This window comes from Melanostigma gelatinosum, assembly GCF_949748355.1.
Source record: "Melanostigma gelatinosum genome assembly, chromosome: 13".
In the NCBI taxonomy this organism is placed as follows: Eukaryota; Metazoa; Chordata; class Actinopteri; order Perciformes; family Zoarcidae; genus Melanostigma; species Melanostigma gelatinosum.
In genome coordinates this window covers 22,319,987-22,337,657 of record NC_136646.1, presented here as the reverse complement: position 1 = coordinate 22,337,657, position 17,671 = coordinate 22,319,987, and the positions used below count along the sequence as shown (strand labels likewise).

The window sequence follows — 17,671 nt, the reverse complement described above, 5'->3', positions numbered from 1 at the left end:
TCAGCAGAGGGAAGAGGGACGATGTGCTGTGGAGATATTTTTTTTGAACGTATGTTGAGAGATTGTGTGTGTGTGGGGGGGGGGGGGGTCGATCTTGAGGAGTCTGTCTCCTGTCGAAGAATGTGTGTTTCACTGCCCTGGGTTAACCCTCCCTCTATGTGTGTGTGTGTAGATTGGGTGAGTAAGAGCTTTGTTGCCGAGTCTCGTCTTAATAAAGGAAGCTTTTGAATTGGTTTCCAAGACGACCAGCGCAGTTGCCAGGGATGAGAAGTGCTCGAGGGCATTGAAAGTCTGCAGCTCTGCACGTCGGGCAGCAGAGTTCGTTGGTAGAAACGCATCAAATTTGGGTAAAAATGTCAGAAAAACAGTAGTAATAGTACCTGCTAGTAACCCTCACACACACACACACACACACAATAATATGAAACTGTGACTTTATCTGGACAACGTTGAGTTACACTGACACTTTGTGACCATGACGCTTCAGTATCGGCAATCAAACAGTCAGAGGACGACAAATATTGACACACACACACACAGCAGAGCTTTGATCGGTGTGTTTGTGAGCTCCAGCTGTCAGTTCTGTCTGTCTGACATCCTGTTGGTCACACACACACACACACCACGCTGAGCTGATTCATCGGCTCTTATCTCTTGACGAAGTTGCAAATGCTCGCATGAGTTTGTCTGTAAGATTTTTTTAAAGCGGCCATTTTCTTTTTTAAATTGGTGTTTTTCCACGTTTTGGAAGCCGCCGTGTCGCAGGACTGTCGCAGCTTAAAATCGGTGCTTTCACGCTGTGAGTCATCCTCTTTTGCAATGTCACAGCGAGGACACGTCGCACACCGAACGGACTGAATTAACATTCTGCGTTTCTTGTCCTTTGAGGCCTGAGGGGTCGACTCTGGCCGGGAGTCTTGAACTGTTTTTTTTTTTGGTAGATTGTGGCGAAAACAGTAAATTCCCCAATGAGCTCTTTTGTGCAACACGATTCCCTTTCAGTCGTGCAGCAGCCAGAGCTTTTCCTCAACAATCCCCATCTTTTTTTCCATTTGTACCGAGTCACGTACATTTGTTTTCATGCTGTGGTTTGTGTTGGAGGCTGATGTGTTGAGAGAACACTACAAAACTTCTTGCATGTTATGTAATCTGGATTCTTTTTGTTGTTGTTTGCCGTTAAATTAATCAATAAGTCTGTATTTAATTGGGTTTTTTTTTAAATTCAGTTGGAGATGCAGCCTTTAACATTCCTCCCACCCTTCACCTCCCCCTCTCTTTCTCTCCTCTCACTCACACACACACACACACACACACGGCCTTCTCTCTACTAACGTTCTTTCACTGTTTTAGTCTCTCTTTCTCATTCCTCCCATCGCATCTCTGTGCTTCTACTCGGTCTCACTCAACCTCTTCCTCCTCCTCTGTCCCGTCTTTGGTACGTGCCGGTCTCCTCACCCCCACACCTAGACAGATGAATGACCGCACACGCGCACACACACACACACACACACACACACACTCGTCTGTCCAGTTGGCAGCAGGTTGGGGGGGCTGCTGTCTGTGGTGTTAAAGGGTGTGTGTGGTCTCACAGAGTTGGACAGACTGGAGAGGCTGTTGATCAGAAAACATTTACCCAGATGGACACATCAGTTCCTAAAGGGCTGAATTATTAGGGGAGACACACACAGTAGAGAGTAATAATGGTGCTTATTGGCCTATTAATGCGACTAATTTCAGTATTTGATAGAGATGCTGATCCGATGCCAGTGTTGAGAGACTGGGATCGTTCTGTAATGAGGCTGATGGGAATGTCGTTGGTTTTTCAGGGATTTGGTCGTAAGCTGAAGTATTGGACGGATTCTAAATTTGACCCGATGATTATGTTTAAAAGTTAGTGATTACAATTCATCATGAGGGGACCATGAATGTCTTTACAACATGTCATGGCAGTCATCCCGTAATAAGCTTTGAGAGAAGCTAACATTAGTTGATGAAATACTTCTATAAGTTGACCTGGTTGTGAAACTCGCAGCTCCACATCAGCTGGCCCTTAAAAGTTGCTCAACACTCTGAGACGGTCCAGCGAGGCGTGGCGCTTCACTCGGAGAGAGTTCTGCCAGAACATGAACCCGAACCTCCTCTCATTGGGATCAGGACCAGTTTTATGGGAGCGTCTCCTCTGTCGCTGTCGAAATCAGTTGCTTTACTTTCTGTTATTCTTTCTGTGCTTTGTTAAACCTCTAACACTCGACTGAGTCTTGTACATTGTTCCAGATCTCAAAATCATCATGATTCATCCTCTGTGGACCCTGAATGTTCGTAGTGTGACAGATGAACTTTGTATTTGACAGTTGAGTATGTCTGAGTTTGAATTGTCCCGTGTTGGGGGGAGCGTGCACTGTGGGAGTCGGAGTGAAGGGGAGTGGGGGGGGGGGGGAGGTGAGGGGGAGGATGCAAATGAGACGGGATTGTTTCTCTAGTGGGTGGGTGGAGTTGTTTGGCTTGTCTTCTTGTAGACAGCCTTTTGCCGTGTGTGTGTGTGTGTGTGTGTGTGTGTGTGTGTGTGTGTGTGTGGAGGGAGTTGGAGAAAATGCTCGCAGATGATGCCTCAGAAGTTTAGAGCTAAATCCATTTTGGCTTGTGTTGTGTGACTTGTGAACGTTTTCCTGGATTTTCTTTTTTTTTTTTTTAACTTTTCTGACTTTTTCTCTGGCGATCTAATCCTTGTTCTATGTGTGGTCAACTTATACATTCATCCTTGGATCCAGTGATCCGTCCTTCCTTCCTGTCCGTCCCAATCTTCTGTCACGTCTGTGTGTGTGTGTGTCTGACATGGAGGACAATGCCCTCTGTTTGTCTGTATTCAGACCGTGAAATCGCTTTATCCTTGCTAACGCTCTCTCTCTGCATCACCAGGCCATTGCCCAGTGTGTGTGTGCGTGCTTGAGAAAGAGACAGTGATTCAGTGATTATGAGTTACTGTAGGCCTCCATTGTGAGCTATTGGGCTTCTGCGGTGAGCAGTGCAGCAAAGCTCCGCGTGCTTCATGCTTTCCTTGCACAGATCATCACGTTGAACCAGTGCGTCATTCAACAAGTTGCTCAACGGTTTAAGTCTCCAGTCTGGAGACGCCGCTGATGTTCTTGGCAAAGCATCCTCAGAATTAGCAGCATTTTTTTTTGTCTCATTATTGTTATCTTTATCCACATATCTATTAGCATATCTTTATGTGACATGTTCTGAAGAGGCAATCAGTCCTGGATGTTTATCAGAAGTGTAATCAGGGAAAAGTTGAGGAAGAGAACTGGCAGTTACCATTTTAACATCAATAAATAAATAGTGTTGCTTTGTTTTGTTTTGTCACGCTAGCATCATGACACTTTGATCCAGACTGAAATGACTCGCCAACTATTGAATGGATTGTGTTGCAATTCAGTGCAGCTGTTCATGTCTTCTTCAGAATGAATTGTACAAACTTTGATGATCCTCTCAAATGTGACCAAATACATAGAAAAACTAAAAACGTCCCCATGAGTCTCAGCTGGTGATATGACAACAACGTACCTGCGACACATCAGCATGTTAGCGTTGTGAGCATGTTAGCACGCCGAGCTTAGCATTTAGTTCAAAGCATTTACACATTTAATATCTGCCCACTACTAATGAGGGCTTTTATTATTAGCAAATGAGCAGATGCCATGGGGGAGGGGGAGGAGACGCACACAAACACACACACACGCGCACACACACATTGATGACATCATGACCGGGAATCCCTCCTCCAGCTGTCCTCTGACATCACCACGACCAGGAAGTAAGTGTGTGTGTGACCCATGGGCCACAGTTGAGCTTTTGTATTACTTTTTGTCGCCGTCTTTATCCCACACACACACTTTGTTTGCTCTGACTCTTAAATAGTAATTAGTAGTCTTATTTCTGTTCTCCGTGCACTGACAGCTTTCTTTGCACTCTTTTCTTGCACAGCCAGCTTTAAATGTGTGGGAGCCGCTGTATAGATCTGTGATGACTGAGTTGTGGTCATCGTTGCATAGCTGGAATACACAGACAAACCGCTGCTGTCCATCTGGTTTCCTTCTGATCAGCGGTGGAACTCTTTTCACTTACTTTCCCGTCCGTTTTCTCACTTATAAAGGTCTCTACACACCGAGGGTGTGAAGACTAAACACCAAAATGCATAATACTCGTCTCAGAGTATTATTTGTGTTGGGCTTTTATTGTGATGGGGAAGATGTAAATGTCAGGAGTAGATCTGGTCCATGCTGCCTTTGTCGAGGTTAAAAGTAGTGGTGAAGTTTGCCGTCTTGGTTCTGACTACAGAGCCTCCGGGTTGTTGTTGCAGTATCTCACAGAGGTTGAGAGTGGAGGGATAGAAGGAAAGAACGGAGGAGAAGATAAGTAGAGATGAAGATAAGTGGCTCTAAACAAATCCTCCTGGGCCAGGAGGAGAGATAACACCCCGCCACGTGATGTATGAATAGGAATTAAAAGAGAAGGAAATTAAATGTATATGTACAGTAGTTATAATGTCTTTCATGAAAATAGATGATAATATAAAATGATGGTGGTATAAAAAAATATAAAACCAGCTCCACTCCACTAATACAAACACCAGAGAGAACTCTCCAGATTCCCTCTGATTTTTCTGCATTTTTAATCCACATTCCTAAAGGCTTATGTAAGCTGTGTGTCGATATTTCTCACGTGTGTGTGTGTGTGTGTGTGTAGCTGCTAGCGTGTGTTTGTGTTTGTGCTAATTTGCAGTTGAGGCCAATTTAGCGTAGTTGTGTACTCTGCGTCACAGTTCTTAAGTGTAGCTTTTATTTCATCAGCTGAGCTTCATTTGCTGGACGAACGAAGAGAGGACTCTGAAGTTTGCTGCTGATTACACGCACGCATGCAGAGTGGTGGTTAAGAGCATCTGCGTCATCTGGTGTTGGAAATTGCTATGAGCGTTGTTATAGGGTTCTAATTTCTCCCCTACTATTACACCTAACCAGTGTGTTTCTTCTGGTTTACAGCTCAGAATTTAGCTGTTCATAGTTTCTGTCACTTCAGTTTCTATTTTGAAAAGAAAACGTTTTCTCCATCAATTACATCACGACGGTGGCGGATATACAGGATGTATTGATGTGTAAATATTGCTCCTAGTTGTGTAATGTACTGCATAAACCTGGTTCAACTAAATAGTTCCCAACAATCCGTTATATAGACTGCGATCGAGTCCCGACTGTTTGTTTGTCGCTGCGCTTGCAGCTGAAGGTGGACTTTAAATTTGTCTTTTCATTGTTCAGTATCAAAGCTTGCTTTGTTGTGAATTTCCTTGACGGGACCCTCGCAGCTACGGCTCTCCTGGTGTGGAGTTCACAGGACTACACCGAGACACCACTGCCGTCACACAGATCCACTTCCTGCCTGGACAGGTAAGACGCTTATTCCTCTGAATTTAAGGACTCCTTTTTGTGACGAGAGTGGAGGCCAAATTGATGCTCACGTTGATTTTTGATCTGTGGTAGGGCCGCCTGCTGTCACTGCTGGATGACAACACCATTCACCTGTGGGAGCTGGTGGCCGGCCCCCCTAGAGAGGTGGGAGGGGTTAAGAGAGAAGGCGTGGTCTATCTGGAGGAAGTGGACAGCTACAGCCTCCCAGGAAGACCCGGCATCGAGAGCTGCAGGTACGTTAAAGCCTGTTCATACATCTTTTTGCTTTTAAATGTATAATCGCTGAAGTTGTCGTCATTTGAAAGCCAATTTTTTAATGATATGCGAAGGATTATAACTTAAAAGGACAGTTCTCAAAGCAGGCGGTCGCCTAAAAATGTCTTTTCTAACTGTCAGTTGTAGTTTGCTCCAAAGAGACGGGTGAATTTGTCCCATTCTGTTTCTTATTCAAATGAATGACGGCGTCACTCTTTTTCCTCCTCCTCTTCTTCTTCTCAGTGCCACTCGGGTGACTGTCCTCCTCTTGTTGAGGTCCAGCGACCTGCTGGGCATCGGGACGGAGGGAGGGGGTGTCTACTTCCTGGAGTTGCCCCGTCTGTCACTGAAGGACAACCAGACGCTGCTCCAGGATCAGGTCATGCAGAGGTGAGCGTGTAAAGGACGCACAGTTGGTGGATAAGTTTTGTAAAGTTGATCGCTGCGTTATCAACAATAATATTCAAGCTCTTCTTTATTCTGCATCGAGACATATAACGAATCGCTCTAAAGTGCCTCTTCGTCTCTGTCAGCGTGTCTTCATTTAAACACTCCAGTTTCCTCCTCTCACAGCTCCAGCTGAGCAGGTGGGACACACACACACACACACTTGCAGAAACAAATATCCATCTTGACCGCTAACCGCAGCAGCAGGGAGGTCGGGGTCATGTGGTTCAGGGACCATGAGAACGGCCGGATCTCCTGAACGTTGTTTGGACAGTAGAGGAGAGATGTACGGGTGAACTGTGCAGTTTGCTGAATCACAATAATCTAAGTGAGGAGCACTGAATCGGATAAAGTTGATAATATCTTTAGTTAAAGTTGTCAAGGAACTGATGAAGCATCTGTTTTGGGACATTGTTGTTGCATTAGATATGTGCAGTAAATCTTGGAGAGGAATTTGAACAGATGGGGTTTTATTTTTTTTTTTAGGAAAAGGAGTGGGTGAATAAAATAGAATACAGTGAAGTGCAATAAAAAAGCAAGTTAAGCTAAAAAAAGCAGCAACTTTCTTGCCTCACTTGTAAAAATATAGACTGTCAGACCTCTTAACACTTTAAGATGTCTTTTTTACTTTGGTTCTGTCAGATGAGCAATTTCTATATTTGTGTTTTCACCTGTTCTCTTCACACCCGTTTGAAGTGGGCGGGGCTACATATGTGTACCAATCAGGATTTAGATTCAATGTCCTGAAGAAACGGATCAGTTTTAAACTCTTGATCAACACTAACTAATTGTTTTTTACCCCAAAAATTAACTTTGAATGTTGATAATATCGACAAAAAATATAAAATGTGATGAAGACGAACCCACGGTTTCAAACTCTACAAACTTTCACAACATAACAAATAGGAATTCTCTCAATTCATAGCTTGTTAAAACAGCCCAAACAAAGAGGAACTATTACTGCACGGCAATTATATTGTCTGGTGTTATTTTGTGCAGTAAACGTAGTTTCTTAATTTTTCATGCTGCATTCCTGCGTTGATGCTGCGACATCAGAGAGTTACTGTTTCTCTTTCTTTCTGCTGTGCGACTGTCCGACTGCTCAAACCCCTCATTAAACAGGCTTGTTTAGGGAAGTGGGCAGAACTGAGGCCTAACGAGGGTCCTGATAAGGCGCTTTTGTGTGTATGCGTGCGCTTCTGCATGTGCAAAGGAGGGGAGGTTTTAGACAGGGAGGCTTTGTACCCGCTGCCAAAACACGGTGTTCCGGTTGGGGAAGTGCTTCAGCTGAATCTATAACGTGCACGCACACACACACACACACACACACACACACACACACACACACACACACACACAGGCTCATCACCGGGACTCTGTAGCAGGATGCTGGATGCCCTAAAAATACTTGTGACCGGAGAGACCGAGACAATGGAATGCTTCGTCGGAAATGTTTCTGCCTCCGTGCTTCCGGAGAGGATCTTCCTCAGTGTGTGTGTGTGTGTGTGTGTGTTGCATGCTGACTATCTCTTCTGCGATGGTTCTGCCTCGTCCTCAGCAGAGACCAGAAAGCTGCATTGCAGTCTTTTTCTTTCCCGCTTTGTTTGTTTTCTCCTCATTAATTCCGTTTCCTCTCCCGTCTTCTTCTGTCTCTTCCTCCGTCCTTCGCTGAGGGAATCCTCTGACATCTTCAGGGTGTGTCCTGCTCCACATTCCTCTGCTGCCTTCAGAGGAACGTCTAGTTCACTAACTCCAGCCTCATGTTGACTTCACTCTTGTTGTTGTTGTTGTAGTTGGAAGAGCAACATGTGGTTGTATCAGAGTTCATACAGATGGTTTGAAGTTGATTAGACACGTTTGAACACTTTTTCTACGAGTTGTTTTTGTGCAAATAAAGACCGCGTCAGAATATCTTTTCCTGTCTAGCTCCTGAGTTTATTTTACAAACTGTATTGTCAATGAGCACACACTTCCTTGTATCATCTTCCTCTTTCACATTGTGTGTGTTGAGGATTGATTGTAAATGTCATCAAGTCAGAGTATACGTAACAAAACAGTTACAAAACATCTGTTATTTGCTGATGTAAACGCCTCTATTCAAGGACTTATCTTTGATTCTAACGACGTCCTCGATCTTTCTTTGGCTCAAAGTGTTGCTTTAATAGTCGGTCAATAGTCGATCCACCTTTTAATCTTTTTAGCGTTTATTATTTCTACCTCTGTGAATATGTCACGCTCTTTCACAGACAAATATTTCACCTTGTCTTTAGCTGTGTAGACATTTTGTAATTTACAACATGTGGGCTAATGGGGCATGTTTTGTTTCCCCAGCCTGCCAGATGATTACAGATGTGGGAAGTCCTTGGGGCCGGTGGAGTCTCTTCAGGAACATCCCCAGCAGTCAGGGAAGCTTCTGATTGGCTACAGCCGAGGCCTGGTGGTCCTGTGGGATCTGACCACCCGACGTGCCGAGCAGCTCTTCCTGGGCAAGCAGGTACCTGGTTTACAAAGTTTAGTGCACATTGGTGTAAATCTTTTACTGACAATGTTTCATATTTCATGATGCTATAACTTTTAAAAAGACGTTTTATCATCCTTTTTTATTGTCACCATGTTCTGGACACATTGGTGTTCACTGAAACAAACGGAGGAGTTGCAAAAGGAATAATGAAAAAGATACTTCGAATAATACAGTAGATCTTTCTAAATAGATCTTGTCTTCTCACTCTTTGCAATGACAACAAAAGCGGCATAACGAGCACCACCTCCTCTCAACTGGCATCCAAGTCATTGTCTATTAAGCTATTAGCTGCTCAAAGATGCACTCTAATCTAAACTATTGCAATGCAACTCTTTTATTCACATTGGTAACTGACGATCTATAAGCTGTAATAATACTGCTGTGCAACCTGGTGTGATGCCTATACTGTGTGAACCCCCCCCCCCCCTGCAGCAGCTGGAGAGTCTGGTGTGGGAACGCTCTGGAAACTTATTTGTCAGTTCTCATAATGACGGGGGCTACTCTGTGTGGGCTGTTTCTAAGGGCAACACCTACAATCACCAGCCAGTGTCCTCCAGCATCCCATATGGTGAGAAGTGCGCACGCACGCACACAGACACACACACACAGAAACACACACTCACTCTCTCTCTCTCTCACTCACACACTCTCTCGCGCTCTCTCACTCACTCGCACACACAGAGGCATGTTTAAGCACATCTCATCCAGGTCTGGTGGAGGGTCTCGTCCACAAAGACCATTCTGATGTCTAATAATTATTGAACTACGACTTCTGACATATTGTCTCATAGTGGTGCTTTATTATGGGGAGAATTGCGGCCTTTACACATTGGGGGAATTTTTTCTGTCAGTATAGTAAGTTTTCTTTCATGAAAACTTTCACACAGGACATAAATATTTACAGCGAAACAGCTGCGTAATTGTATTTTCTGGAATGAGGTTGATTTTTTTATTTAGTTTTTCCCAAATAAATCAACTAATCACATGTGGAAAGGACATATTCAAAATGTACACTATAGTGTGCAACAGTTGGCTCCGTCGTCCAAATCAAGACAAACTTTATTGCTGTGCTCCTTTCAACCGTGACAAAGTCAGTGCAGACCAGATTCTTACCTTTCACAAGAAAAGCCTTCGGGTATATACACTGTTCACAAGAAATAACTCTCATTCATTCAGAGCATTTCACTAAAAGGACTCAATAAAATATCTTCCAGTGGTTTAGGCTCAACAACAGTTTACCTCAGACGGAGGTCAGGAGCATCCTGGTAGTCGCTCCCCTCGTGATCTAAAAGGTTGAAAGAGTTTTTAACAGTTTGAGTCTGAACAGCATCTCTCTTAATGTTTTTTTTACTTTGCTGTTTGTGATTGTCTGCTGCAGGTCCGTTTCCCTGTAAGGCCATCAACAAGGTCCTGTGGCGAACAACTCAGACGGGGTGAGTGTGTGACTTACTTTGACACATTTGAATCCTGCAGTCAGACTGGACATTAATCACAGTGGCAGTAAATATTTACTCGGGTCTTTTTTTATTTAACTCTTTAAGACGACTTAATTGTACACATTTTCTTTTTTATTACACCATAAATACATTTTCACCTGGTTTTATGCCCCCATGAATAAAAAAGTTGTCGTTTACAGCAATATTCAGATTAAATAGTAATAAAAAGATTAAACGTTCAAAATAATCACCAGTCCACAAATATAAAAATTTAATATAATGATGCGCAACTACACTAGAAACACTAGCTCGATGTTGTTCTCGATGAAATTGACGTGAATATGAATATTTTTGTGCCTCGCTCCAGGTCTCCAGTGTTGTTATACAGCGGCGGGATGCCCAGAGCCAGCTACGGTGACCGCCACTGTCTGACCATCCAGCAGGACAAAGACCACGTCACCCTGGACTTCACATCGCGGGTCATCGACTTCTTCACTGTCCACAGCGTCGAGCAAGAGACAGGTCAGAGCCCGGACAACATTAATGATGTGTATCCGTGGATTTTCTTCCTTTTTGGTCTCATGAAAAGTGGAATGCAACCCAAACGTTTCAGGAGCATCAGCACTTCATTCCGTCTTGTTTTCTCTCTCTGTCAGAGTTTGATGAACCGTCTGCGGTGGTCGTTCTACTGGAAGAGGAGCTGGTTGTGATCGACCTCCAGACCCCCGGGTGGCCGTCGCTGCCCACTCCCTACCTGGCTCCTCTCCACTCCTCGGCCATCACCTGCTCCTTCCACGTCTCCAGCGTCCCGCCCAAACTCTGGGAGCGGCTGGTCAACGCCGGCAAAGCACAGCGGGGCCGTCAACACGCACACCGGGTGAGAAGCACACTGCCAAGTCTTAAATACTCCGAATGATGTCCTAAAACCATATACACAAGTAGTAGACCGTATATAAGAAGTGGACGTCGTCACCGTGGCGTCACCCGTTGGTTTGTCGACTGCTGCTTTAAAGCCTCGAGTGCAGCTCCCTTTTGGCCGTGGCCATCTTGGTTTTTTTGGACCAGAAGTGAGAGGAGAGGGTACAATACTGTGGTAACGACCTGTCAATCACTGTGTTGCCCCGCCCGAAAGCACACCCTGCTTTATGGTCTGTGTGACTCTAAATGGACCATAATGTACTAAATGAACATCGTGCTGTATTGAAGAAGACTTGAAACTAGAGATTGAGACATAAACTCATGTTCACAATGTTTACTGAGGTAATAAATCAAGAGAGAAGTAGAGTCATCTTCTCATAGACTTCTATACAACCAGAGGAGTCGTTGGCTTCACTGTTCAGACTCTGTGGATGTTGCCTGAACAAAACACAATTTTCAGGTTGTCTGTTATCTTTTATACAACACGGACTTTGTCACAGAGACTGTTGACACTGTAAACAAACTGCTTTTGGCGTCATCAAAAAATCATTGCACAGAAATCTCTCAGGACCTCCATTTCTTTTCCACGTATTGGAATCACATCCTGCACCGTCACCGTGTAGCTGGCAGCAACTTCTTTTGATCCTGTGTTACTGGTGCACTGCTGGCAGGAAGCCACGAACGACGGGATTATTCTGTAAATTGGTTTATTCATGGCAGATATTCAATTACAGGAAATCCAAGATGCGGGAAGCAGCTTAACCTGAGAACACCTTAAACAGAGTGTGGCCAATAGCCAGGCTTTAAATGGAGCCATCAATACCGATCAGTGCGCTTACGTTTTACACACGAACCAGCCCGCTCACAGATTCAAGTTACAGCGTTTGATTTGGATTCCTACCAAAAGGCTGTCGGGTGTCAAATCAAAGCTCAGCCGCTGCCTCCGTTCATGAGTGGAGGGCCGTATAAATGTGTAATAAGTGCAGTTAAAATATTAAGGTTTAAAAGTAAGGATGTTGAAGTTAAATGGATGGTTGTATTCATGGGGCTACTCGTACATGTGAGCTATGAGTAAACCTACGGGAGGGTGACCAACAGTGTGTTGACTTTAAGAGCAGGTGTGAGCAGTTAAAGGCTTTGCAAAGGCTTTTGTAGCTTAGATCAGCTGTTTGATCAGTGGCATATTGCACGATCACACACACACACACGTCAGACACACAGACACACACACACAGCTGGTACGCTCATAAATCATCTCTGTCTGTGTGAAGCCAAACCAGAGAGACTGGCACAATAACGGAGCAAACCCAACACATCTGTGTTTCTGTGGACACATTCTCTTCCATATGCGAGCCGGCGTTATGACATGGAAAGGGTTAGGGGATATGTTGTGGCTCAACGTGTGAAATATTTACACATTTTCAGTGTGTTAGAGTTCTAACTTTTCTCCAATCTTTGTCTGTTTGTGCAGAGTTGGCCCATTTGTGGAGGGAAAAACATCGCTCCTCCACCCAAACATCAAGAGCTGCTATTGACAGGGTAAACAAACACACACACACACACACACACACACACACACACACACACACACACACACACACACACACACACACACACACAGATATAAACAGTCACAAGCTGCGTCCACAGGTGGAGCTAGTTTTAAATTTTTCATGACAATTTTCTTTTCTGATGTAAACATATCCTGAATAAAATTGTATCGACATGGGACGTGAACATGTGTCAGCATTGCAACGGCAACAAGGAAATCCTGAGGCAACTGCCGTTATGTTGCCAACTGCAGATGTTTGCCAACTGCAGATGTTTGCCAGAGCTAGCGTTAGCATTGGGGTACAATGAGACACAACTACAGGATGTAAATAAAGCAAAAGAGCTGGATTGGTTGGAATTTTAGGAGACACCACAGTTAGGCTGAATGCCCACATGCACCTTGCTCCTTCTATTGCAACCTTTGTAGCAGGAAGTGGACAATACATTAGAAACATCCACGTCTCTGAGCGGTCGCTGTGCAGGTTATAAAGACCTTTCAGTACAATGCAATAGAATTAAACACGCCAAACTAACTCCTCAGAAATGACAAATGTGTTAAATCCACTCTTTATTTATTCAATCACAACAAAAACTGACCAGACACACACACCTGCACTATCCCGATCAATCTGCTCTGACATACGGTTGAATCTTGATGCATGTTTGTGTGTTTCTAGGCACGAGGACGGCACCGTGCGTTTCTGGGACGCGTCGGGCGTCTCTCTCACTCCGCTGTACAAACTCGGCACAGCCAACGTCTTCCACACCGACTGCGACCCGAGCGACGACCCGCAGGACTCGAGCGACGACCCCGACACGCAGCAGGAGGAGGAATGGCCTCCCTTCAGGAAGGTGAGCGCTGGGGAGAAGAAGTGAAACGCAGTCGGAATAAAGAGCGCTGAAGTCTCCTCTAGAGACATCAGGCGCAGGGTTTTATTTTACAGGCTTTGGGAAATAAAAACGTCACATCTGTGGCTACATCTGGGCCCTAATTCTCTCATCTGATTGTTTTCATGTGTTTGGTTCTCAGACAGGACCCACCCCATTGTTCCTGTTATTAAACCTCGACTCTGAAGGAACCGCAGTTCTGTTTTAATGGCCCGTTTTCTACTCTGAATTACATTTAAATCAATTTAAACGTATTCTTGATCTACAGTTGGAAATGTTTCTGTGTCTGGACTTATGACCAAGATGAGCATTAATTATCTGGGATCTCATCTGTAGATGGCAGCGATTTAAAGTCCTTTACTTTGTTCCTTCAGAGGGCTCGGGAGGAAGCTGTCACTGGAAGACTGTCGTCATGTGTTAAGAATTTAATGGCAGAAATGGGTGAAAACAAAGCGTGATACATTTAACGGTGACAAATAGATTTAATTCGTTTTTGGCCTCTTTTCTTCCTATTCACTCCCCCCCACCTTTCCTCATGTATCCTGTGGTAACAGAGCTGCATGTTCAGGAATGTGGCCCTCATACGGGGTGAAGAGCCTTCCCCTTTCTTTTTTTCTTCTTCTCCTCCTGTGTAATGAAAACCAGACCCATCAGCCAACTCTCTCTGTGAATGTGTGTGCGTTAGTGACCCACTACTCCTTGTTTTGCCGACATCCATGTGAGAAGGGATTCTATTGGAATTCCTACTGTGTGGAGAGACAGATTAATGCACATGTTTTGCTGAGTGTGCACGAGGGGGAAGAGGTATTGTCCTGGCATTTAGAGGACAGGACAGGAGAGGACAGGACAGGACAAGACAGGACAGGACAGGAGTGCTTTCAGGAGGTGCACTCTGACGTTGGTGTGCATGAACTGAATTGGTTTGTGGTCGATTCAGATCAAAGATGTTTCGGAGAGCTAGTTGGAGAGTTTAGAAGAAAACACCATCTACTAGAATAAAACCCTAATTCATGCCTGTGTGTGTGTGTGTGTGTGTGTGTGTAGGTGGGCTGTTTTGACCCGTACAGCGATGACCCCAGACTGGGCATCCAGAAGATCAGTCTGTGCAAATACAGCAACAAGCTGGTGGTGTCTGGAACTGCTGGACAGGTAAATTAATCGTGCATACATTTTATGTTTTTATACGTGGTTTTAAAGAAACAAAGCACAGTCTCTCAGATAAAATGGTCTTTTCATCTATTGTTGGCAAAAAACGATCGTGTCTCATCCAGAAACCATCATCATCCGTTATATGTGGTTTAAATTGATTTTTAAACAACTATTGTTGCTGCGGTAATTAATCTTCCACAGTGGGAGAACAAAGTCGATTTGTATTGAATTCTGTTATTAAGCTGTGAATGGAGAGATACCATATAAATAATGCAGGTCAGTACAATACACACTTTCTCTCGTTGATAATGAAGACCAAACACTGAACTGTTTTCTTCGCTTGCCAACGGTTCATTTGCTAATGACGCGAATAATTAGGCTGTTTGACTTGAAAGTTCAAATGGGATTTCTTTTTAAATGGCCTCGTGTTGTTTTCTCTGCATGAGATGACGCTAGCTGATTAACTTTGCCACAAGTGCTGCTACACTTCATAGCTGCTCAGCTGTGATGGGTGTAGCTGGGCGAAGTGGAGGTACGAGTGTTTATGCTCTCCACAATAATGATAAAAGTAAAATCAACACACTGACAGCTTTGCTAATGAAGCTTTAGTAGTGGTGGGGTTCAGACGTCGGACGGTTTCATCCCAAGTAGAACGTGTGCTGAATATATTTCATGACCATCGCCTCGTTAGATTCATATATTGGAGATTCTGGTCCGATAGTGGTGCTCGAGGAAATGTTAACGGATCTGAACACATTATCATTCATCCTCAACGTCTGTGTGTTTGTTGTTGTTAGCTAGTGTCTGAGGCTGGAACCTCTGATTCCTCTTGAATATTTTTAGATAAAATAAGATAGAATCGATGAGGTAAAAAAGACACTGACATAAACAAAAATGAGCCTTGATGTCTCTTCACTTCTTCCGGCTCTCCAGGTGATTGTTCTGGGTTTGAGCGACGAGCGTTCGGACCACGTGGTGGACGTGTCGGTGGTCGATCTGCTGCAGGACAGGGAGGGCTTCACCTGGAAGGGCCATGACCGGCTGGAGCCGCGCCTCAAGCCCGCCTCCTTTCCTCCGGGCTTTCAGCCACTGGTGCTGGTGCAGTGCATGCCCCCGGCCTCTGTTACGGCGGTGGCCCTGCATGCCGAGTGGAACCTGATCTCCTTCGGGACGAGTCATGGATTTGGTCTGTTTGACTACCACAGACGAAATGCTGTGCTGGCCAGGTTAGGGACACTAACACACACTTTGGGCTTTTACTTTTCCTTCGTTTCTGGCACATACACGTTTAGTACATGACACACATGCTACAACATGCTCTTTTGGCTAATGTCAGTAAAATAAACGGGATAAGTCGAGCTGAAAAATGGACCATATTGCAATCCAAAGCATCACCCTACTGTTCTGTATGTTCTCCTAGGTGCACCCTGCACCCTAATGACTCCTTGGCGATGGAGGGCCCCCTGTCCAGAGTCAAGTCCTTGAAAAAGTCCTTACGACAGAGCTTCAGACGCATCCGCAAGAGCCGGGTGTCGGGCAAGAAACGCCCCATCACCACACCCACCAGCAAGGTAACGGACTTGGGCCACCGAGAGCCATTGAGAGGGCCACGCACACATCGCACGGACTGAATTAAGTTCTGCTCTTTGTGACCGTGTCATGTGCAGGTTCAGGAGGCCAACGCTGCTCTGGCAGAGCAGGAGGACGTGGCTCCCATACAGCGAAGGATCGAACCCCGGTCAGCAGACGACTCGCTGTCTGGAGTGGTCCGATGTCTCTGCTTCGCTGACACTTTTCTACGTGACGGTGTGTTTACTTTACTCGTTTAGATCATGAGCTGAGTGTGGAGCTCTGACTATACCAGAACAGTAACTGTGTTACTGTTATTAGGAAAATAAGTTGTGTGGTGAGAAGTCAAATGTACCAGTATCAGGACATCAAACATCTGTTTTCCTCAGCAATAACTGCGTGTCCGTGTCTACCAGGTACACACCACGGCCCCACACTCTGGGCGGGCACCAACTCGGGCAGCGTGTACGCCTACGCTCTGGAGGTGCCCGGCGTCGGCTCGGGCCGCGTGTGTGAGCGGGGCGGAGCGGGCGAGAGCAGCGTGTGTGTGGAGGCGGTTTTGGGTAAAGAGATCCAGCTGATGCACAGAGCCCCCGTGGTGTCCATCTCCGTGTTGGACGGCCGGGGGAAACCGCTACCGGACCCGTACGAAGCCTCGCAGGACCTCGCCAGCGCGCCGGATGTGACCAACGCCCACTCTGTCCTCATCGCCTCAGAGGAGCAGCTGAAGGTGAAGGCTGCAGAAGAAAACTGTGTTATAATATGTTACACATTCAATGCATGTTTGTGGTTGTCTAGTCAGTAGGTGTGTGCTTGTTTTTTTATCCTTATTTTGTGAGGAAGCTACAAGATATAACGGGTTGAGACTGGGCTTAATAAATCCTGAGAGACTGTTGACGTTCCTCCCTCTCGCTCGCCCTCTCCAGGTGTTCTCTCTCCCCAAGGTGAGCGCAAAGACCAAGTTCAAGCTGACGGCACACGAAGGCTGTCGGGTGAGGAAGGTGGCTCTGGTGATGTTCGGCTCCGCTGCTCAGGAAGACTATTGTGAACACACTCTGGTCTGTCTGACCAACCTGGGCGACATGCACCTGTTCAACATACCTGCCCTCCGACCCCAGGTGGGCTTTTAGGGGATTGTGTGCATGCGTGTGTTGGAAGTCTAGCGTTTGTGTGTATTTTGATGTAATTGTGCAATTAGTATGTTGGACAAGTTTTACTGAGTTATTCACGCTGCACCGGTTAATTAATGTCTGTTTTGTGCGTCTTCAGGTGCGCTACGACTGCGTCCGTAAAGAAGACATCAGCGGCATCGCATCCTGCGTCTTCACAAAGAACGGGCAGGGTGAGGAAAACACGCTACGTTTTTTTATTTAATTCAATAAAAATCAAAAAGTAAAAACACTCGCAACACTTGCAAAAAAGACTTTGAGGTGAAAGAGTCATTTCACGCAGATTACACCAAAAAATATCTTTCC

General features: G+C 45.2%; 1 protein-coding gene across 1 annotated transcript in view; it reads left to right on the top strand.

Moving 5' to 3' along the window:
• Positions 1–17,671, top strand: part of llgl1 (LLGL scribble cell polarity complex component 1) — a 29,016-nt gene that overhangs the window by 5,788 nt on the left and 5,557 nt on the right. Inside the window, exons 3-19 of the mRNA XM_079281925.1 lie at positions 5,360–5,441; positions 5,535–5,695; positions 5,961–6,107; positions 8,496–8,658; positions 9,118–9,253; positions 10,064–10,118; positions 10,489–10,643; positions 10,778–10,998; positions 12,511–12,578; positions 13,268–13,442; positions 14,523–14,627; positions 15,561–15,853; positions 16,048–16,198; positions 16,295–16,433; positions 16,613–16,926; positions 17,123–17,314; positions 17,466–17,538. Coding sequence (XP_079138051.1) covers positions 5,360–5,441; positions 5,535–5,695; positions 5,961–6,107; positions 8,496–8,658; positions 9,118–9,253; positions 10,064–10,118; positions 10,489–10,643; positions 10,778–10,998; positions 12,511–12,578; positions 13,268–13,442; positions 14,523–14,627; positions 15,561–15,853; positions 16,048–16,198; positions 16,295–16,433; positions 16,613–16,926; positions 17,123–17,314; positions 17,466–17,538 — 2,630 coding nt within the window. The remainder of the gene's footprint in view (positions 1–5,359; positions 5,442–5,534; positions 5,696–5,960; positions 6,108–8,495; positions 8,659–9,117; positions 9,254–10,063; positions 10,119–10,488; positions 10,644–10,777; positions 10,999–12,510; positions 12,579–13,267; positions 13,443–14,522; positions 14,628–15,560; positions 15,854–16,047; positions 16,199–16,294; positions 16,434–16,612; positions 16,927–17,122; positions 17,315–17,465; positions 17,539–17,671) is intronic.